This window comes from Zootoca vivipara, chromosome 14 (assembly GCF_965207765.1).
Source record: "Zootoca vivipara chromosome 14, rZooViv2.hap1.1, whole genome shotgun sequence".
Taxonomy (NCBI): Eukaryota; Metazoa; Chordata; class Lepidosauria; order Squamata; family Lacertidae; genus Zootoca; species Zootoca vivipara.
In genome coordinates, this window is record NC_142597.1 from 3,113,953 (window position 1) to 3,136,529 (window position 22,577).

Below are 22,577 nucleotides of genomic sequence, written 5' to 3' on the forward strand. Positions count from 1 at the left end.
GAGGGACCTTATTTAAAAGGAAGGAGGAGGAATGAATCCTGTCAAGAGTGCACCGCAGAAAATGCTCTAGCTTCTGCTTACTGGAGTAGAGGGTAGAGTGTTGCTCTCTGGGTAACTTGTAGACGATTGGAATTGGAACACCTAAAAAGTTTGCCACCTCCACTGCTGAATTTGACTGCTAAGGCACTTGGGGGTGGGGGAACCAGCAGTGATTTTGGGGGTGTTACTGTGAGCTCAGTTCTGGTTTCGAAAACAAACTCTTGCGCTGGACATTTGCTCAGATGCACCCTCTTCCGTAATCCTAAATGAATCTCAAATGAAAAGCAAATCAAAACAACAACAATTTAGGCTATACAAGGCTGACACCTGCCCACTCTGGAGATAAAGACGTGAAGGGACGAGTGTACTGGTTGCACCAGGAATAGGAATGGGCTGCGTCTGTCCAAAGTGGGGACTGTGACTGTGGGGTGTGAGGCTACAACCTGTGGCGTGCATTATAGGAAGCGCCCTAAGGTTCCTGGCCATTGGTTCACATTCTGCTATGCATTAAAGGCTTGGGTAGTGTGGTTGCTGACCTTGAGCCAGACATCTTGGAGAGTGAAGTCAAATGGGCCTTAGAAAGCACTGCTAATAACAAGGCCAGTGGAAGTGATGATATTCCAGCTGAACTATTTAAAATTTTAAAAGATGATGCTGTTAAGGTGCTACACCCAATATGCCAGCAAGTTTGGAAAACTCAGCAATGGCCAGAGGATTGGAGAAGATCAGTCTACATCCCAATTCCAAAGAAGGGCAGTGCCAAAGAATGCTCCAACTACCGCACAATTACGCTCATTTCACACGCTAGCAAGGTTATGCTTAAAATTCTACAAGGCAGGCTTAGGCAGTATGTGGACCGAGAACTCCCAGAAGTGCAAGCTGGATTTCGAAAAGGCAGAGGAACCAGAGACCAAATAGCAAACATGCGCTGGATTATGGAGAAAGCTAGAGAGTTCCAGAAAAACGTCTACTTCTGCTTCATTGACTATGCAAAAGCCTTTGACTGTGTCGACCACAGCAAACTATGGCAAGTTCTTAAAGAAATGGGAGTGCCTGATCACCTCATCTGTCTCCTGAGAAATCTCTATGTGGGACAAGAAGCTACAGTTAGAACTGGATATGGAACAACTGATTGGTTCAAAATTGGGAAAGGAGTACGACAAGGTTGTATATTGTCTCCCTGCTTATTTAACTTATATGCAGAATTCATCATGCGAAAGGCTGGACTAGATGAATCCCAAGCAGGAATTAAGATTGCCGGAAGAAATATCAACAACCTCAGATATGCAGATGACACAACCTTGATGGCAGAAAGCGAGGAGGAATTAAAGAACCTTTTAATGAGGGTGAAAGAGGAGAGCGCAAAATATGGTCTGAAGCTCAACATCAAAAAAACCAAGATCATGGCCACTGGTCCCATCACCTCCTGGCAAATAGAAGGGGAAGAAATGGAGGCAGTGAGAGATTTTACTTTCTTGGGCTCCTTGATCACTGCAGATGGTGACAGCAGTCACGAAATTAAAAGATGCCTGCTTCTTGGAAGAAAAGCAATGACAAACCTAGACAGCCTCTTAAAAAGCAGAGACATCACCTTGCCGACAAAGGTCCGTATAGTTAAAGCTATGGTTTTCCCAGTAGTGATGTATGGAAGTGAGAGCTGGACCATAAAGAAGGCTGATCGCCGAAGAATTGATGCTTTTGAATTATGGTGCTGGAGGAGACTCTTGAGAGTCCCATGGACTGCTAGAAGATCAAACCTATCCATTCTTAAGGAAATCAGCCCTGAGTGCTCCCTGGAAGGACAGATCGTGAAGCTGAGGCTCCAATACTTTGGCCACCTCATGAGAAGAGAAGAATCCTTGGAAAAGACCCTGATGTTGGGAAAGATTGAGGGCACTAGGAGAAGGGGACGACAGAGGACAAGATGGTTGGACAGTGTTCTCGAAGCTACGAACATGAGTTTGACCAAACTACGGGAGGCAGTGCAAGACAGGAGTGCCTGGCGTGCTATGGTCCATGGGGTCACGAAGAGTCGGACACGACTAAACGACTAAACAACAACAAAAGGCTTGGGAGGTGAGCAGGGCCTCCTTGGATTAACTCCTGGCTCCTTCTGTCAATGTTGAAAAAGAGCAGCAAGAGGTAACCCAGTCCCAGTTCTCAGGCCAGTTAATACAAACAAACTGGGATGACAGGTAGGGTACTAGGACTTTTTACTCTTAAAGAAGTGTATATTAAAACCTATGAGCATTAAGGTGTTTGTTGTTTTGTGTTATTGTGACATTTCCCTGCTGCCAGCAAGGTCTGCCTTAGGAGCCCACTCCCACACTTACGGTGAAATTGCTGGCTCTGGGCCTGCTTGTCATATGTGGGGACTGCAGGGGTCAGACACTCTGAAATGGTGCACCCAGCCATCTCCTTGGCTGTACCTTGGAAGGTGCAGGGAGAAGCAGCTAAAATCCCTGATCTTTTGTGTACATAGGGCATGAGGTCTGTTCTGAATACAGCTCGTGGGTTATAAGGACAGAGCCAGGGGTTGGTTGGCTGGAATTGACTGACTCTTGGTTTCCCTTGCTGTATTTTGGCTCTGAGAGCATGCTAGTGGTTTGCAAAGCAGCACAAAGCTAAGCTGGGGTGGATTAGCTGGGAAGGGAGGCCGCTTGGGCAGTTGTTTTCCTGCTACCCAGGTCTGACTGGTTCTAGAGCCTGGGGCTGTTCTTGGGGAGGAGGTGGGGAAGGGGCACTGCTTGTCTGTATATTCTGTGCCAAAGGGAACTTGGGAGGTGTCGCTTGTCATGTGTGAGGGAGTCAAAACCAGCTTCTTGGTGTTGCTCTGGTTCTGCTTTATATATACTGATGTGTCTACTCTACACGCACAGATTCTGTGGCCAAGGAAGATCAAATTCTACCATAGGAATTATGACAGAAACCTAATCTACACAATGTATGTTTATTGCAGTGTATTACTTTATTTTTATGTTTTTGTACAATTAAGATGGATTTTGGTTAAGCATAGGCCTGGCAGATGCCAAGGCAAGAGAAAATGCTTTTGAGGAGGGGAGTGAGGCATCTGAGGCATGAGAACAGAAAGTTGGCTTAGAGGGGAGAGGAGGAATAAAAAAGCCTTACTCTTAGGTAGCTGAAATATTTGCCTGAAATTTGCTCTGCTTTTGAGCCTCAAAGTACTTTCAAAATTTCTTTTGTCTGCCAAAAGGACTAGAAAGCCTGCCAAGAATGGTTCCCCGTGCTGTGTGTGTGTGTGTCATCATATCTTCCTGATGGGTGGTGGGAGAAATCCTTAAAAACTAACTTGCTTTTGTATGCGTACATTTTAAATAACCTCATTGACTAGCACAGATGGTGGGCTCAAAAAAATAACAGCCCAGCAGTCAAGTCTTACTTTTCCTGCTGCCCCTGGCATCCAACTATCAAAGCTGGCAAATTAAAACTCGTTGGTGGCAGAGAGAGGGAGCAACAGAGCGCATAGGACTTTTTTGGCGATGGGCGAGAGCTTGTCTCACCACCAGGGTGGGCCATGCCCTTCTGGGATTCTGTTGTTGGGCAAAGCATGCTACAGAGCCACAGGACAGATGCCTGTTGAAAACCTCAGCCCACTGACACTCTCCTTGCTAATCCTGAATGTCCCTTTTCAAACTCTTAATGGTGGCAATTGATACTTGTTTTGGAAGAATGTTTACAAAAACCAAAAAAGCTCTGTGTTTGCACACAGATTCTCCTCCTTACAAAGGGCCTGTGAAAGCGAAGTAAGCCAGAATAACTCTGCTCCGAGGAGTGTTAAAGATGCACCTCCCACTGGGTCCGGTGCTGGAGTTTTCCTGTGCCCTGTTGCATAAACCCAGCTGGGTCTGTAATAATCCCACATGAGCCTGCATGTGACTGCAAAGCTAGTGAGCTGTGAAGTAGCCTTTGGGGCACTGCAACATGTGGGCAAGGCCAGCAATATTGCCTCGGGCGGGGAAACTGGTAGCAATCTCCTACCGTAGTATCTGATGATTCAGACTCTGTGACAGATGAAACTTGGCCTTGTCTTGGGGGGTGGGGAGAAGGGTGGAAGGGAAGAAGCAAACTGTTGCATTGTATAAAGCCATTTGACAACAGGCCACTTCGCTGTCCCGGGTGTGGTCTTCTACTGGCATGAATCTTTCCCCACCCAGCACAGCTGAGTTCAGATAATGAGGGAGTGTGTGTGTGTTTGGGGGCAGTGGCTATGGAGTGGGGTACAGCCCTAGCTCAGGTTCCTCAAGTTCCTGCACTATCCACTTAAAGCAGTACTGTATTGCACCACTTTACACAATTGTGGCTTCTGCCAAAGAATCATGGGAACTGTAGTTTGCTACGAGTTGTAAAAGTTGCTAGGAGACCCCTCCCACCCCCCGGCTACAATTTGCAGAATGGTTTAACAAACAATCTCCTTCGCAGGGAACTCAGGAAATTGTACCTCTGTGAGGGAATAGGGGCCTCCTCCTAACAACTCTCAGCACCCTTAACATGGCTTAAAGCGATATAATTTTGCTTTCATTATGCTGTGCAGGTGGTGCCTGGCAGTTGGTGTTCAACCTGAACTGTCCCACTCAACACCTGCGAGTGAGCCTTGACAGGGCCTTGTTACACCTCTCCTAGCTTGCAGGCTCTGGCTTGCAGCCTCACGGTGCTGTGGCATGCACACATGAGTGTTCTGCAGAGCAGCTGGGCAGGGTACAGCAACATGCCTTTCTGCACCACTTGGCCAGGAGACTCAGTCTTCTGCCTCTCTGGCTGTCTTGTCCTCTTTGTTCACTGCTGTGTCCCCTTTCCTTGTTTCTTCTGCTTTTGACATGCAGCGGATGCTAGATGAGAGTTGGAAAGTCTTAATGGTATCTTGGCACCACCCCAAAACCGACAAACCGAACTGAAGGAGCTTCAGGAGGCAGCATTCCTCTCATTCCGGGGCCTTCGGCTCATCTTTTTCTCTTCCTCCTCCACCCTCTCTGGAGCATGATGCTTCTCCCCTGACCCCACCCTACAGTTGTCCTGGGGCGCTTGGAGCTCTTTGAGTTAGCTCAGTGCTGGGCGTCTCTCTTTCTCTGAAGTAGCAAACATTGAGGTCCATGTCAGAAACCTCAGTTGGAAGTGACAGTGCAGAATATTGTACAAAAAGCTCAGATTTTTCTCCCTGAGTTTCTAACTGTCCTTTGGGGTTTCTGACTGTTCTTTGGAGACCCCTTCAGCCACAGCCAGGTGAGGACTTAGGCTTGTGTGTTGCTCATTGCTAGGGATGTAAGAAAGCTTTGCTTTCCATTCCAGCCTTGTGTTCATCTCAAAGAGCACTGTTTTCTTTCTGTTGCAGATGGGCTTCTTACTGTCCACTATGGTTGTGTGTGTGTGTGTGTGTGATCATTACACAATTCCACACCATTTCAATGCAAAAGAAACACAGTGCAAATTTTTGGGTGGTATGAATTATGTATCATTTGTGGACTGGAAATAACAACAGTTAAAACAGATCATATTCGCTGAATTGATTTCTGTTGTGGAATGAGATGAATGTTAAAATAAACAATTTCCATTTACACTTCCACCTAAATTCTCCAAGATCTCTACTTCCTGCTTCTGTTGTTCCTTGAGAATTTTGAGGCAATTCCCATTTGCAACCCTCTGTCTCCACTAGGTTTCAGAGATCCAGGATATTTTCTATTTTTTTAAAACAGTTTTTCCCCCTGTGTGTCCTGGAGGTTTTCCCCTTGTGTAGGAATTCCCTCTATCCCTCTCCCTCTTCCTCTAAGTGTGTGCAGCATCCCTGCCTAGTGGACACCCATTTTCCTAATGTTGTTGTTTAGTCGTGTCCGACTCTTCGTGACCCCATGGACCAGAGCATGCCAGGCACTCCTGTCTTGCACTGCCTCCCGCAGTTTGGTCAGACTCATGTTAGTGGCTTCGAGAACACTGTCCAACCATCTCGTCCTCTGTCGTCCCCTTCTCCTTGTGCCCTCCATCTTTCCCAACATCAGGGCCTGTGTTTTTCCTAATAGGAGGAGCTATACATAGCATTTTTTTTTAAAGGGGAAGGGCCATAGCTCCGTGGTAGAGCATCTGCTTTGCATGCAAAAAATCACAGGTTCCATCCCTGGCATCTCCAGGTGGGGCTTGGAAGGTCCCCCACCTGGAACCCCAAGGAGCTATTCCCAGTGCTGGGAACAAGACTGAGCTGGCTGGACCAGCTTGGGGGAAGGCAGCTTCCGTGTATAATGTTTCAGACAAATGTCCAAAGTGCATCATGAACATGCTCCTGGAAGTTTCAGCACAGCACTGTTTTGCCCAAAGTGCAGGTGGGGAGTTTTGGGTGAGGGAACAGTGACTTACTTGCCTAAGGCCACCTAAAGAATTTGTGACTGAGGTAAAGTTTAAAGCGGGGATTTCCTCTCTTGCACTTTTAACCACTAATATTCAAAACTTGTTCTTCAGATAACACTCAGGAGAGATTTTTGTAAGGCTTAGGTTCTGACTGAGAAGTCGCCACTTGATCTTGCTTGATACCCTACCTGCCCGCAGACTGTCTCGCCAGAGTGGTGCATGCTCTGGTTATTTCCAGCTTGGACTACTGCAATGCGCTCTACGTGGGGCTACCTTTGAAGGTGACCCGGAAACTGCAACTAATCCAGAATGCGGTAGCTAGACTGGTGACTGGGAGTGGCCGCCGGGACCACATAACACCGATCCTGAGAGATCTACACTGGCTCCCAGTACGTTTCCGAGCACAATTCAAAGTGTTGGTACTGACCTTTAAAGCCCTAAACGGCCTCGGTCCGGTATACCTGAAGGAGCGTCTCCACCCGCATCATTCAGCCTGGACACTGAGGTCCAACACTGAGGGCCTTCTGGTGGTTCCCTCATTGCGAGAAGTGAGGTTACAGGGAACCAGACAGAGGGCCTTCTTGGAAGTGGCACCTGCCCTGTGGAACGCCCTCCCAGCAGATGTCAAGGCAATAAGCAACTATTTTACTTTTAGAAGACAACTGAAGGCGACCCTGTTTAGGGAAGTTTTTAATGTTTGATGCTGTACTGTTTTTAATATTCGGTTGGAAGCCGCCCAGAGTGGCTGGGGAAACCCAGCCAGATGGGCAGGGTAAGGTTTTTCCTTACCATTTCCCGGCGGTCTCCCGTTTGAGCTCCTCTCCCATAAATCTCCCTTAAATCCGCTCCTGCCAGCAGCCATTTTTCTGGTGGCGGTTTGCCCATCTATGGGCTCCAGAAAATGGCCGCCGCTGGTGCTGGAAATAGCTTCTAGGCATGCCCGGTGGCCATCTTAGGGGTGGCCACATGGCGGTGCCCATCTTGGAGGTGGGTGCATGGCCACCCCTAAGTTGGCCGGCACCATACGGCCACCCCCAAGATGGCCGCCGGACAAATTCCAGTGCCGCTGCTGCTGCTGTTCCCGTATTTTTCTGCAGGAGACTTGGCAGGTATGCTCTCCACATGAAACTCTCTGGCTGAAGTTACCTCAGTCAGATTATTGGCCTTGGTCCCACCCAGATCTTACTGGCTTGGAGCTGGGCTTCTTCTTTGCTGAGCCCAGAATAGGCCCGCTCTGCCTCCTTCTGTGGGGCCAGGGGTCCCGCAAAAGGATCTGTGTGTCTTTATTTTTATGTTGGCTACAGTCTACCATAGGAATGCAGAAATGCATTGCATAAATTGATGAATAGAGCCTTTTTAAAAAATTACTGGGGGGGGGGAGCCTCTCATTTACGAAGTATTCCCTCCGCAACTCTTTGAAGCCCATAAGCATACAGTCATACCTCGGGTTAAGTTCGCTTCTGGTTGAGTACTTTCAGTTTAAGTCCTCCGCGGACCCGTCTGGAATGGATTGATCCACTTTCCATTACTTTCAATGGGAAAGTTCGCTTCAGGTTAAATTCGGACTACCAGAACCAATTACCGGTAAGTACTTAACCTGAGGTACCACTGTATTTGGAAATGTAGGAAACCTGTTGTGCTCACTACAAAATATGAATTTCACATAAGAGAACTGGCAATACTCAGACTCCCCCCACCCCTCAAAAATCCTAGGCTCCTGTACTTTAAAACACAGACAAAAAGTAGCATAACAGGGCTCTCAAAACAGGCAACCTCCCACAATTGAAGAACCACAAAAGGCAACCCCCCCCTCAATTTAAAAAATAGAAATTGAGAAGAGCAGACGCCTTGACAGGCACCATGGGAAGTGTGTCTGACCCTAGTTTAGTGGTAGGTCCTCAGTTCAATCCCTGGCAGACTCGGGAGACCTGCTGCCATTCATTGTAGACAAATTGATATAAAGATGGACCCAAGGTATAATGCAGATTTGAAAAATAATTCCTTCTTTGTGTGTGCCTTTTTTCTTTTGAGGAGTTTTGTCCTTGACTGTCCCTCACTTAAAAGTCTAGGAGCTGGGAATTATTTTGCACCCCCTCCTTACAAACAGTGATTTAGGTTGCCGTGATTTAGGTACCCTGCTAGTTACTTATCTATATATATTAAAATGTAGGCATTGCGCGCACAGATGTAACAGCCTTTCTCCGTAACCGCCGAACTGTAATGTAACAAATTTGGCCACAACGTTCCATGCCCATCAGTGAGGGATCTGGCATAATTTTTTTTCCAAAAAAGCAAACCTTTCATACCTAAAATAATGATTAAACAAACACACAAAAATGTGGCGCTCAAATTAGACGTCACCAGCAGAAGCTATGAAGACTCCAGCAGCATCCAATAGAAAGGCAGATCACCCACTGCTGCCTCAAAAGCCACGCCACCAGATGACACCACAAAATTCCACAGCAACCAACTGAAAACAGGCCCAACCAACTGAAAACAGGCCTTTTGCAGCAACAAGGCCCAACATTGCCAAGTGGAGGTAGGATTAGTGCTGAACCTTTTGAGCTTGGTGTGTCAAAATTCGCCAAAAAAACTGAGCATAACTTGGGTGATGTGTCACTTTGAGAAAAACACCATAATTTCATGATATTTACAGTTTAAATAACAAAAATGTATAATTGTAATATATAACTGTATTTAATAAACCAAAAACTAATTATTTAACTTATTTTTTTTAAAAAATCAAAAATATTTTAAAAGGGGAAAAAATAAGGCAAAACCCAGAGGTCTTTCCCAGTGGGACTCTGGGCTCAGGCCTTCCTCCAACGGGTTGGGCCTGTGCTTCCTCGTGGCCCTCTTCAGCCCACCTCTCCCCTCACTACCATTCCTTGAGAGGAGGTTTAAAATGCATTGGGGTTGACCCCCTCTTCCCCTTGCATTTTTTTTGCGCCCAACACGGTCTCCTGCTTCAGTCTCCCAAATTTTTAACAGCTTCCCGGCTTTGTTCCACCCAGCCTTCTACCACAGTATTTTAATTATTGTTATTTTTAAAAAAAAGAAAAGGGGGGGAAGGCTCCCCTCTCAAAAATAGTCAGACAAGCAGGTTTCAATTTAAAGGCAGGCCAACCAGCAGTCAAACAACAGTGACAAAAGTGGGAGTGGGGGGGTGAGAAGTGGGTAGGTGGGGATGATGATGATGAGATGAGTAAGGTATAAAATGAAGGGGGGAGTGATTATTATTATTTTGCTTCTGGGAGGGGCAGCTCCCCCCCACCCCTCGCTGGCTATGCCCATGGCTTCTCTGGAGCAGCAGAAAACAACCTTTCACCCACTTCTATACGACATCCTTTTATATATTTGAACATGGCTATCATATCACCCCTTAACCTTCTCTTCTCCAGGCTAAACATACGCAGCTCCCTAAGCCGTTCCTCATAAGGCATTGTTTCCTGGCCTTTGACCATTTTGGTTGCCCTCTTCTGGACACGTTCCAGCTTGTCAGTATCCTTTTTGAACTGTGGTGCCCAGAACTGGGCACAGTACTCTAGGTGAGGTCTGACCAGAGCAGAATACAGTGGTACTATTACTTCCCTTGATCTGGATGCTATACTCCTATTGATGCAGCCCAGAATTGCACTGGCTTTTTTAGCTGCTGCATCACACTGTTGACTCATGTCAAGTTTGTGGTCTACCAAGACTCCTAGATCCTTTTCACATGTACTGCTCTCAAGCCAGGTGTCACCCATCCTGTATTTGCGCCTTTCATCCCCCCCCCCCAAGTGTAGTACTTTACATTTCTCCCTGTTAAAATTCATCTTGTTTGCTTTGGCCCAGCTGTCTGATCTGTTAAGGTCATTTTGAAGTGTGATCCTGTCCTCTGGGGTATTAGCCACCCCTCCCAATTTGCTGTCATCTGCAAACTTGCTCAGGATGCCCTCAAGCCCATCATCCATGTCATTGATAAAGATGTTGAATAAGACTGGGCCCAAGACAGAACCCTTGTGGCACCCCACTAGTCACTACTCTCCAGGATGAAGAGGAGCCATTGATGAGCACCCTTTGGGTTCGGTCAGTCAGCCAGTTACAAATCCACTGAATGGTAGCATTGTCTAGCCCGCATTTTACCAGCTTCTTTACAAGAATATCATGGGGCACCTTGTCAAAGGCCTTGAAAGTAATTGTGGTTTTCTTTTTCATGGCAATAAACACCTCTGGGCTTGGACTGCTATCTGGAAAATATTCCTCCCACCCACTTCCCAAAGAATACAAACTATCCTTGAAGCATGCTTACCATAAAGATGTGGCCCTGTGGGGTATGCCATATCCCGCCTATTTGTCATCCCCTTTGCTCTCTGCATTCCCCATCTCACTGCACTGCCTACCCTCCCCTGCCTGATTTAATTCCCTTTAACGAATTCCAGATTTCAGCTACATCAAAGCCCCAGATGCATTCCTCTTGAGAGAATATAAAGGCAGCCGCATCTCTCCCGCCACCCCGCCAATTTCAGAGTCTGGGATTGGGGAGGTATCCAACCGTTCCCCTTGTTTTGCGGCTGGAGCCAGCACCTCCTCTGATGGAGGTTAGTTGAGGGGTAGTACAAGGCTGCTTTGATCCATATATGGGATGGCAGCTCTCTGTTCATCCTGGTGGGAGGGCAGCAGTATTAGGGTAGCTCTCATACTTGCCATCTGTGCCTCATTTGAAAGCCATATAGTGAACACCCTTGTGGGAGAAGCAATCTCTCTCTCTCTCTCTCTCTCTCTCTCTCTCTCTCTCTCTCTCTCTCTCTCTCTCTCGTGTGTGTGTGTGTGTGTGTGTTCATGGGAGGGCTACTCAATGTTCAAGGTTCTAATGGGGATATGGTCCACACACCAGACCAGAAATCTTAGCACTTTTTGAAATCAGCACATACCAAAATAAAACTACCCCCTGGTTCCTCAGATTTGAGTAGAAACTGGTCACACATTTTCTGTGTTTTCCTTGACTAATTCTGCTTGCAACCTATGCTGGTCACACAATAAACATTATACTGCTCCTGTAATCATGACAGCTAGGAACACAATTTTTAGATGTCATTTTTTTAAAAAAAGATATGATACTGTGTGTTAAATTTCCATTTGTAATTTGAGTGCATTTTATATATTAATATGTTAACCACTTAGAATGTTTTGCTGTAAGTATATCAACTTCTACAAGCTTAGGGGTAGAGGTGGCATCTCATTATTTAATGACCTTTGAACCCTGTGGATGCACTGCAAGACTGGAGGGGGTCACCTGCTTATAAGGCCTTGCGGGTGGTTGCTTTGAGTAGCACAGAGGTCAAGGAAATTGCTAGCCCACTGACTATTTTGTTCCCTATCAATCTTCTTCATCTCTTTTCCAGGTCTCAACAATTTTCTCCCAGTCAGACAAATGGTGAGAGTTCAGCAGAGTTGTTGTCCATACGGTTTCAGGTGAGCACCCCTCTGCTTCTGACACCAATCTCTAGATTAAAGTACATGGTGGGGCATCCTGAACCATGCATTTTATGCATGTATTTTTGTCAATAATTTACACCCCATATTTCTGTCAAGGGATGCAGGTGGCGCTGTGGTCTAAATCACTGAGCCTAGGGCTTGCCAATTGGAAGGTCGATGGTTCGAATCCCTGCGACAGGGTGAGCTCCCGTTGCTGGGTCCCTGCTCCTGCCAACCTAGCAGTTCGAAAGCACGTCAAAGTGCAAGTAGATAAATAGGTACCACTCTGGCGGGAAGGTAAACGGCGTTTCCGTGCGCTGCTCTGGTTCGCCAGAAGCGGCTTAGTCATGGTGGCCACATGACCCTGGTGGACACATGAGCTGTCTACAGACAAACGCCGGCTCCCTCGGTCTATAGAGCGAGATGAGCACCGTAACCCCAGAGTTGTCTGCGACTGGACCTAACAGTCAGGGGTCCCTTTACCTTTTTATTGCTGTCAAAGTGACTAACAGAGATTTGAAAACATCAATAAATAAAATTAAAAATATTAAAACAAGACAGAATATTAAAAAATACATCTGATAAAACTTTAGAAAATAGTACCTAGGGAATAAACCAGTGGGTTTTACTTTTACATAGAACTGTGCTGCATAACAATTTATTAAGAGAGCTAATTATTTAACAGGAATAAAATGATTTTACTTGCCTTTTTGTTTTCCTCGTCACATACAGAAAGGCAACTGGGCACTGTTCCCTTGACCCATTCATGCAAATCTAACCTAAGTGTGGCCCCCTGCTACCTCTTACCTGGCCTTCAGAACTCTTCACAGGCCACATCTCCTGCCTGGGTTATACCTCTCACTGAACCTGTTCAATAACTGCCTCCAGTTTTTTGGCCTAGCAGGAATCTGTGCTTGAGCTTTTGAACTGGCCTCTTGCTTCCCTGATGGAGAGCTGTAGCTGTGGAAACTTGTTTGCTGGGCCACAGCTGGACTGTGTGTCTCATCCACAGAGTCATCCACAGAGTCTCATCCACTGCCCCAGCTACCACTAGCATGCGCCCCCAACTACGAACTGCAATCTTTGGTCTAAAAAAGAAGTTCCCCACCACTGCATTAATATTGCAGCTCATCTGCCATACTATAGAGATCAGGGCTGTAATATTCCTTCTCCCTAAAAGTTAACATTACAAATAGGCACAAAGTGAAAACCACTGGACAACACAAACATTGATGGATGCTTTGCATTCCAACATTCCTTATACTTGTCTCATTTAACTCAAATACTGTATTGGGATAATGTCTTTCTTTATTTGCCTGTGTATGATTTATGTAAGTTTTCCTCCTTCATCAGTATCAAGAATCTTCCTTAGCTATCCTACAATTGACAGAACAGTGTCAGTTTTCCAGTATCTCACTCAACCAATTTTAGCTGCAGTGGTTATTTGCCAAACTGGTTGTTTTCCTATTGGCAGAAAGCCATCAAGCACTTTCAATCCACACATTCAAAGGATCTGTTAAAAAGATACCCCAATTCAACCATTTCACAGATAGCTTTCCAGTACTGCTTTGCTTTCAGATAATTCCAATACAAAATGGAAAAAGCAGCTGTTGTCAGCCTGATATCTCCAGTATTTATATTATAAAATTCTATTCTATACCCTGTTAAGTTTGGTCAGAATGAAGGTATAACTCGACATGCCTTTCCCAATGTGCTGACTGGGGCTGGTGGCAGTTGGAGGGTGCCAGTTTGGGGAAGACACCTGTAGCAGATCCGTGATTCGGATCTCTTATTGTTAAACACACAGAGACATGTGCACATAGAAAGAGGCCAACATGAGACACGTACAGTGGTACCTCAACTTATGAAGACGATCCGTTCCGCGGCCGTTTCGTGCTTCTGCGCATGCGCCGACTGTGCGTGCCGCTTCTGCGCAGGCGCAGAACGCGTGTGCGGCAAAAAGGCTTCCAGGTTTGTCGACTTTGGAAGTCAAAACCTTCGGAAGTCGAGTCGTTCGGATGTCGAGGTACCACTGAAAAAACATACTGTGGTTTGAGTTGTGATCACATATCTCTGCCAGGACATGAATATATGTGCTCCATGGAAATGTATCATTACATCTCAGTTTGTTGAGAATGTCAGCTCTTCAACAAACTTTCAGGTGCTTATAGGTCATTCACTTATACAGGCCTCTGCTTGCCTTTGTTGCTGAATTTCTGTTTCCATTAATGCTGAGGCTTAAGAGGTTTACGTCAAGGGCTTCTGCCCCTGGGCATTCATGTCTCTCCACCTACCTTTTTGACATACAATCTTTTTTGTAGTTTTCACTCTGATTGGCAGAGGCACCCTGTGAAAGGCCCTTCACTGCAGAGGTCTGCTCCTACACTACTTCAGCTACTGCCATGGGTTGAAAGTTTATCAAAAATAAGACCAAGACTCTTGCAGGGTATTACACTGTTGCTGAGATGTCTACTCTGGCTGACAGTTTGTTACTTGAGTGTAGCTGCACCCATTTTTCCCAAACTCTCTGCCAGTTAATGCTAGGTGTGTACGATTGCATTATCAATGTTAAAACGTCGCAGCTCTCTTGCAATGATGGCAGTTCTGTGTTCAGGACGCCCGCTGTCTGTGTTATTTGACAAAGTTCGTATATTCCATGATCCAAAATTCAATTGTCTTTTACGACCACTAGGTGGTGACCCCACTGGGCGCGGTAATCCAGTCAGGGGGAAAGGGAGGCAGACTATGTTTAGGGCACCTTTTCTAGCCCCTCCCCCTTTTGGGGGTGAGCAGAGTGGATCCTAAAAAGGGCTGCTCAACTGCCTCATTCCTTGAGTCAGAACGACTGAATCCGTATCTACTGCCCATGTTCATGACTAGGGGCTTCCAGATTTTAAGATCCTGCCCCCGTTACCATTTGCCGATTGCCATGGGACTTTTGAGCTTTGGGTTGGGTTTTTGGAAGACACCTGTATGTGATTTTGTTTTATGTGTGTAGATCAGTGCACACTGACCAACGCACAGTCTTCTCAGTAGGGCTCTGTTCCGATGGCATGAAGTAGTCACGGCAAACCGGTAGATTCCTATCTGCTGCAGCCTTCATCCGCCTTCACAGTCGTTGTAACATACCGCTTGTTATCATCCGCCTGTTCTGCCATGGAGGACTTCTTGGATCATTCTTTGTCTAGCTCCTTCCCTTTGACCTTACCGCCTTGGGTGACCCTGCCGGGAGTACGAGATTCCCGACGGTTTCACTTACAAGGGTCATAGGAACATGCAAGCCCACTCACCACGACAAGGTGGTGATCCAAGGTGGTGATTCAACACCAGCATCTCCAGGTAGGGTTGGGAATGTCCTCTGCCTAAAACTCTGGAGAGCTGTTGCATTTAGTGTAGACAATTATGAGCTAGATGGACCAATGATAAAGCAGATTTATGTGTCTCTATGCAGCCTATCTGTCTTGACATGGTTTTTTTATGGACTTCTCCTGTAGGATGTTGTAAGAACCAGAGACGATGGTCAGAACTCCGTGAGATCTTCCTACTCCAGCCCAGCCTCCATCAGTCCACGGCCCAGCAGTCCCTACTCTCCTTCATCTCCTGGATTCCGAGCCGGTGGCCCATACAGTCCCCAGAGGCCTGACCTACCCAATGAGGGCAGAGGGGAATCTGTGGTGAACAGCCGCAGGTAAATAATAATCCTGATCCATGTAACTCTGCATCCTGTTTCCTGTGACAAGCCAGATGCCTCCATGCTCTGTTTGTGGGTTTCTTCCTGGCAAGAGTCCTCCCCACAAAACATTGGAATTCTGAGGTCTGCTGCATCAGTCCAATGGAATCTCCATGGTCAGTCGTAGCAGCTGCAACCCCCTTTTAAATCAGTCTTAAGGCTGGTTTAAAACACAGCTAGGTCACTCTCTTTCTGCATTTGAATTGAAGGGGGTGTTTGGGAAAATGCAACAAAACACAGTATTTCATAAGAAGCAACAGGATAGATATGGGAAAGGTATGGATCAGGCATCCCCAAACGGTGGCCCTCCAGATGTTTTGGCCTACAACTCCCATGATCCCTAGCTAACAGGACCAGGGAAAGATGGGAATTGTAGTCCAAAACATCTGGAGGGCCGAAGTTTGGGGGTGCCTGGTATGGATTGTGACTAATGTCATCTGTATGTCACTTCCCAAACCAGCAATGGAAGCACACTGGGTGAAGAGTAAACATGGATATGTACACAGCCTAAATCGTTGCTGCCCAGTGAATTCCATAAGTTACTGATGCATTGTATAAAATATTTTCTTTTGTCTGACCTGAATCGACTTCCAATCAAACTCATTCGCTGATCCCCAATTCTAGTACTGTATGGGAGAGTCTAATCTCTGGACTCAGCTACTTTAGTAAAAAAAAAAGTGTTTTATATACATTTTTACACTGTGATACCAGATGGCTCTGTGGAGATTTCCCACTTTGAGGTTTACAACGTGTTTTCCTGAAACACTTTTTTGACGTGTCTAGATCAGGCATAGGCAAACTCGGCCCTCCAGATGTTTTGGGGCTACAACTCCCATCATCCCTTGCTAACAGGACCAGTGGTCGGGGATGATGGGAGTTGTAGTCCCAAAATATCTGTAGGGCTAAGTTTGCCTGTGCCTAGTCTGATCCAGCCTCTCTCTTTGTCTCATTTGGGTATCATTTTATTAGCAACTGTCAGGTCCCCTCTGGACATCTTTAAATTAAAAGGCCCCAAATGCTTCATCTTTTCTTCTTGGAAAGATATGCTGTCTGTTTGATCAATCTGGTTGCCCCTTTCTTTATCTTCTTCCAGTTTTGTAATATCCTTTTTGAGATGTGGTGACCAGAACTGTTCCAACAATATTCCAAATGCCCCATAGATTTTAACATTGTAATGTTGTTTTGTTTCGTTTTCAGTCTTCTTTCTAATATAGAATTTTCTTTGTCACTTTTGCTGTACATTGAGTTGATGGTTTCACTGAGCTGTCCACAACTCCAATATCTTTTTCTCGTTGGTCAGGGTGCATTCAGATGCCAGTGCACTGCACTCCATTATGGAGAGCGCCTTTTGGGGCTCTTCACAGTAACTTGGGTTTTCTCCCTCCTAAAAGAACATCATCTCTCTCTCTCTCTCTCTCTCTCTGTGTGTGTGTGTGTGTGTCAACACTGTCAACAAAGTTCTGGGTGGTGGGAGTAGTAGTCCAGCAACATCTAGAGGGCCACTGATTTCTCATTCCTGATAATTATTTGTTACTTCTTCCCTGTAATATCCAATTGTCTGTGTTCTCCTTTCAGCTTACATTCTCTGGAGAGCTCGTTGGGAATCTCTGACGAACCCTATGGGCAGCAGCATTCAAGCAGCAAGCAGGTAAAGATTTTTAAAGCTCAAGCTGTTTATGAGACTCCTTGGAGCCCTGAGGATAATATCTGTATAGGACCATCAATGTATCCATGCTGCTGTATGGTTGGGGGTGAACCCTGTCCTATAAGTGTGTTTTCTGTAGCCCTGCTTCTGCTGTGTCCTGTCACTGTGTGTTAGCAACACACCTGGCTAGGGATGTTTGCTTGTTCTTATCTGGTGTCTCCAAGCAACAGCTGGAAGCTGGGGAGGCAGAACCAGTTTGGGGAGGCACCACCTACGTCTCATGGACACAAGAGGCAGGGTGTTGGCAAGTGCTCTGCTTGCCTCTCCTTCCTCCTGGGATCTATTAAAGTGTCTATTCAAAGCAATCCCCCTGACTGCTTTTGCCAAAGGGACCTGCTTGTGGGGTTGTTATTGGTGGGGGCGCTTGTGTTCTGTGGGAAACCCTCAGTCCTGAGACAGCTTTGCAGTGGCTCCTGTAACACTGTTCAGCTGAGCATCTCCTGTAATGTCAGCAGCTTGTAGCTTTCAAGAATTTATGTTGAGTTTTTACTTGCAACGACATCAGAGACAGACAGAGACAGACAGACAGAGATTCACAGGATCCTTTTGCCATCTTCTAGCTCCATTTTGTTTAGGTATCTCTCAATTGCTTCTTTGAGAAGGAATTGTGAGCCTTCTCTCTATTGAACACATTGACATTGAGATTCCGGCATTGCAGGGGGCTGGACTAGATGACCCTTGGAATCCCTTCCAACTCTACAATTCTATGATTCTATTATTCTGTGACATGTGCTTCAGTTTTTTTATAGTTGGGGTAAGAGCTGAAAAGGCCACAGGTATGGATGTCCACAGAGGATCCGTGGCTTATCATAGCACATTGAACATGAAAGAGAAAGAGAGAGCTTCCAATGCAGACGGTGGTTAAACTCTACAGAATTTGCATAGTTCTGGTTTTTTTAAAAAAACAAGCCTATCATCATTTTAATCTTGGTATGATAGCATTGAGAACTTAACAATATGTGGGCAGTTCTCTGCTTTTTAAATGCTTAAAAACCAGAGGGGCCTTGGTGATGCACTTGTCTCTGGCTTCTTCAATAGGAACATTTTCCATTATTCCCCCCCCCCCCCCCCGCAATGCACACACATGCCATCCTATCCTCCTCTCTTTCTATCTTACACAAATATTTTCTCTTCCGTGGACCCATGTGTTTTGTGAATCCCAATGCCAGTTTGTGAGAGAGAGATGGGCGTGGGGACAGTTCCAGATTGTGCAATGAAATGAAGCATGTAAATTAAGTCCATTGAAGCATGTCTGCCTTATTTGCATAATTTAAATTGCAGAATTTTGCTTTTGGGCTGCACTGTCTTGAAGGTTTTAGGTGGGTGTCAAAAGCAAAGCCCCACTCCAGTCCACCAAAACAGAACATTAAAAAAACACATTAAAATATAAAGCTCACCGCCACTACCTTTCTCCAGTTTAATCCTGATCTTCACAGAATTAAGACCAGACAGGCATGGCATAATAATTAATTGTGGCATGGCATGAATAATTCCAAGGTTGTTGTATGGATTACACCTAGTTAGTGCAGGTGAGACTCCTTGAACACTCAAAAGTACTATACAAAGGTTGATTTGCCAATAATAATGATTACAGGATGCTCCCATGCTCCCTAGACATGCTTTGCTACAGATCCCAAGACCTTTCTGGACCTGTCTAGTGAGCTTCCTAGCCGGTTTCCCTGGGTGATCCTGTTGAATGGTTTAAGGTTTAAGGTTCATTATTGTTTCACAAGATGTGTATCTCTTTAAAAGCCAGAAGTAAATGTCATGACCTGGTTTTGCAGCTGTGGGGCAGGACAGCAGGTGATGTTAAGTTTGTGTGAATTAAGCTGTGTCAGCAATTGGGTACAGTATATAAGGAGCATTGTGTACCTCTCTCAGTACCCTGGTGGGTGGGTCACTGGATGGGTCATGTTTTGTAGTGTTAATGTAACTTCTGTTATTTTCTATAATTAAAACCAAGCAAACGATTTACTTTGCATTCTCTTAATTATGCTCAGAACATGTAGTCTCCTCAGCATGCTTTCTGCAGCGCAGTTACTCAGTTTACATTTCATAACAGATCCTTCTGGAATGCCCCTGTTCTCCCTCTCCTCCTATGGTCTTCGTTGAACCTCCTGATTCCTCGCCCATGTGTCCTGGCATCTCACTCTCCTGTTGCTTTTGGGCTGGGTGCTGCTGTTTGTTTGCTTGCTTTGGCTCCAGGGGTTGGCCACCCTCTGCTTTTTCTATGTTCTGGGCCTATTTTTCAAGCCCAAATTGGGTAGGGAGGTTGGCCCCAGAGCACAGTGCTTGCCAGCTGGCACCTTGCTTGCCCCAGCCCCTCAACCCCTTGGCTTCTCTGTCATGTTTTTCTTTCCTTCTCTGCATTTATTTGCTTTAGCTCTTGGCCCCATTGGTTGGCCTCCTCCCTACCCAGCGGTTGCATCAGTGGTGGGGGCTGAGATTTGAGTGTTGGAGGGTGGTTAAATGAGGCTTAGGCCTCATTGGTTTCCTCTTATCTTATTTGCCCCAGAAAAATTCCTTGGCCGTGCAGTTCTTCAGATGCAGAGAGCAGTAATTAACTTAAAAGTGTTGCATTTCTTATGTGAGCCCCAAATCAAGGAGGAACCTGCTGCAGGCTGTCAGTCTGTTTCTTTTCTTCCTGGTGTTCACAGTTGGAAAGTTTGGGTGCAAAGAAAGATTTACTGGCATGATTAGGCATGTGTGTTCTACAGGGCTGGGCCACTCAGGAGGTGAGCTGAGACAGCAGGATCCACAGGGGCAGCAGATCCTGTTGTAGATCTTTATCCCCCCCCACACACCCTTGTTCCTGCTATAAATGCTTACTCACCCATGCCATTTGTGGTCTGCCTCGGGGCAAATTGTCTTGGGCCAGCCCTAGTGTTCTGGCTTGGACAGAGGACAGATCAATGGATCATTCCTATTCAATTCAATTCAATTCAATTCAATTCAACACCTTTATTAGCATATATATAAAATATAAAAACAAGGACAAAACATACAAAACATATAGGTCATTAGTATAAATAGTAACTCTACATCATACAGAAATAATGGAGAGCAGGAGGAGGAAAAGGCACACAAGAGATCCTCAGCTATCATTGTTGAAGGCTAGATGTATTGATTTTAATTACATAAATTCTGGACAAGTAGTGGGCCATAATTCTGGTAATTTCGGGGAAGTCATCCCTCAGCAAGAGCTGGACCACTGTTTCCTTGTTGGGGAGGGTTCCAGGTCTCATAAAGGATAAGAGGGGGCCAAAATAAAAAAAATAGAAAGGGGACAGTCCAGAATCATGTGAGCCATAGAGTCTACCTCTTTCTGGCCACAAGGGCATAATCTATTCCAGTAGGGGATGCCTTTGAGTCTTCCGGATAACACGGAGGACGGAAAAGCATTTAGGTGGGCCAACATAAATACTCTGCGATAAAAAGGAGATATCAGGTCATATATATAATTAGGTATCAATCTTTGGTGCGGCGGCAGCCCCAAGAAGGCAGGCGAGCATACTAGAGGTTGGGCAGGGTGAAGTTTCTGGAGTTCAATATCAAGCAGTCTCTGTTTAATAAGAGTAAAGATATATGAGTCCTCATATGTCAGGAGGGAATCCTCTGAGAAGCCTAGTTGCCTGAGTTTGTTGGAAATATTAGAGAACCAAATACAGCTATAGTTGTCTTTCAGAAGATAGGATATCAGGCTATCTGGATCGGTATTAAAATGGATTTTTAGCCAATATTTAAAAGTAATGATCCAACCTCTTGTCTCAAGAAGGTGTTGGCCCAATTCTGCACAGATAGCTAAGTATGGCACACATTTTGGTACTCCAAGGATTTGCTGAAAGAAGGATGATTGAACTCCTTCTACTTTGTTGTTAAAGCTGGATATCCATAAGGGGATCCTGTATAGAAGCTGGGAGGCAGATTTTGCCTTATAGGCAGCAATTGCTGCAGGTACAAATTGATTCCCACCAAGAAAATGAAAGCGCTTGATTTGTGCAACCGAGCATCTTGCTAAATTAATTGTTCTGTTGCGATGGGTCACCCATTTTAAGTTATAGTGAAAGGTGACACCCAAGTATTTATAGCATTTAACTTGCTCCATTTTTTGGGTTCCAATCGACCAATTGGACCATTCCTATTAAAAGAGCCAGAGTCCTTCTATAGTGAGCCCACGGGACTATTTAGTTTGGTGCTTCCAGGAAGCTAATAAGCAGGGCACAAAGTCAGTAGCTGCCCCACATTGTTGCTGCCCCAGCAACTCTCATACAGTGATAGACTACTATGGAAAAGGGAGGTTTCATTTAACAATGATGTCTAATAGCTATTGATGGGCCATCCTGCTCCAATGTTTGCCTAAGCTTCTTAGACTTGGCAATTGGTCTTTCTCTTGTTGGCCTGATCAGTAATGCTGTCTTCTGTACAGTAACCTTCCCTGATGTCTGAAAAGGCATAGCAGTATACTTCAGGTTCTGTTCAATCTCTGACATTGGTCTCCTAGCTCTCACCCCAGTCTTCCAGGCTCTACCAGAGCATGAGGGCTTGTGACTATTTTTTATTGTTATTCAAAGCTGGCAACCTTAAATGTGTTTGGGGTGTGGGTGTGTTTGTGTTTGGTAGGTCTCCAAAGTTAGGCCAGTTGAGTCACTTAGCAAAGCTCCATGTAATGGTATGTAGGCCTGGGCTAGATCTTTGTATGGGTTTCAATATTTCTTGGAACTGACGGTGTCTCTGTGTGGGCACTCTGGGTGGGCACTCTGGAACCAAGGAATCTGGGTGGGCACTCTGGAACCAAGGAATCAAGTCTTTGCTTGGAGGGCAAGCAGTACCACGCCTTCCAAATATCAAGCTGCTTGGGGATGGGGAAGATCATGATGGGTAGAAGACATACAGCAGAGGAGAGGAACAGAAGAGCACCAGGACACTGGAAGGGTGGGGTGTGTTTCTGCACGGTGCCTGTTGCTCTTGCCTATCTATGCTCTGGTGACTTTCCCTGGATTGCTGGGTAAAGACTTCCTTCCCTTCAATGTGTTCTGCCCAAGCTGCTGCCTCAACTAGGGCCTGGGAGCACACAGGTGGGCTTACCTGGCTAGGTGCCGCCCATCTTGCTACAGCCCAGGCTCATCTTTGTTTTCTTAACAGCTTCACTGCTCTTGGTCTTTGTTAGGCAAGTGTTCCTTACCCAACTTTGGGGCTGGGATGCAACCTGCTGGGCATCCTGGCATTTGCTGAGGCCTCGGAGAGCCCCTGCTGCTGGAGTCCAGTCACGGAGCTTCCGTAGGCCCCACGGATGTC

General features: G+C 45.9%; 1 protein-coding gene across 2 annotated transcripts in view; it reads left to right on the forward strand.

The window, feature by feature from the left end:
- PDLIM2 (PDZ and LIM domain 2) overlaps window positions 1-22,577 on the forward strand; it is a 59,408-nt gene that overhangs the window by 25,087 nt on the left and 11,744 nt on the right. For both annotated transcript variants that reach the window (XM_035139380.3, XM_035139381.3), the window contains exons 4-6: window positions 11,775-11,844; window positions 15,342-15,535; window positions 17,153-17,225. In XM_035139380.3, coding sequence (XP_034995271.3) covers window positions 11,775-11,844; window positions 15,342-15,535; window positions 17,153-17,225 — 337 coding nt within the window. The remainder of the gene's footprint in view (window positions 1-11,774; window positions 11,845-15,341; window positions 15,536-17,152; window positions 17,226-22,577) is intronic.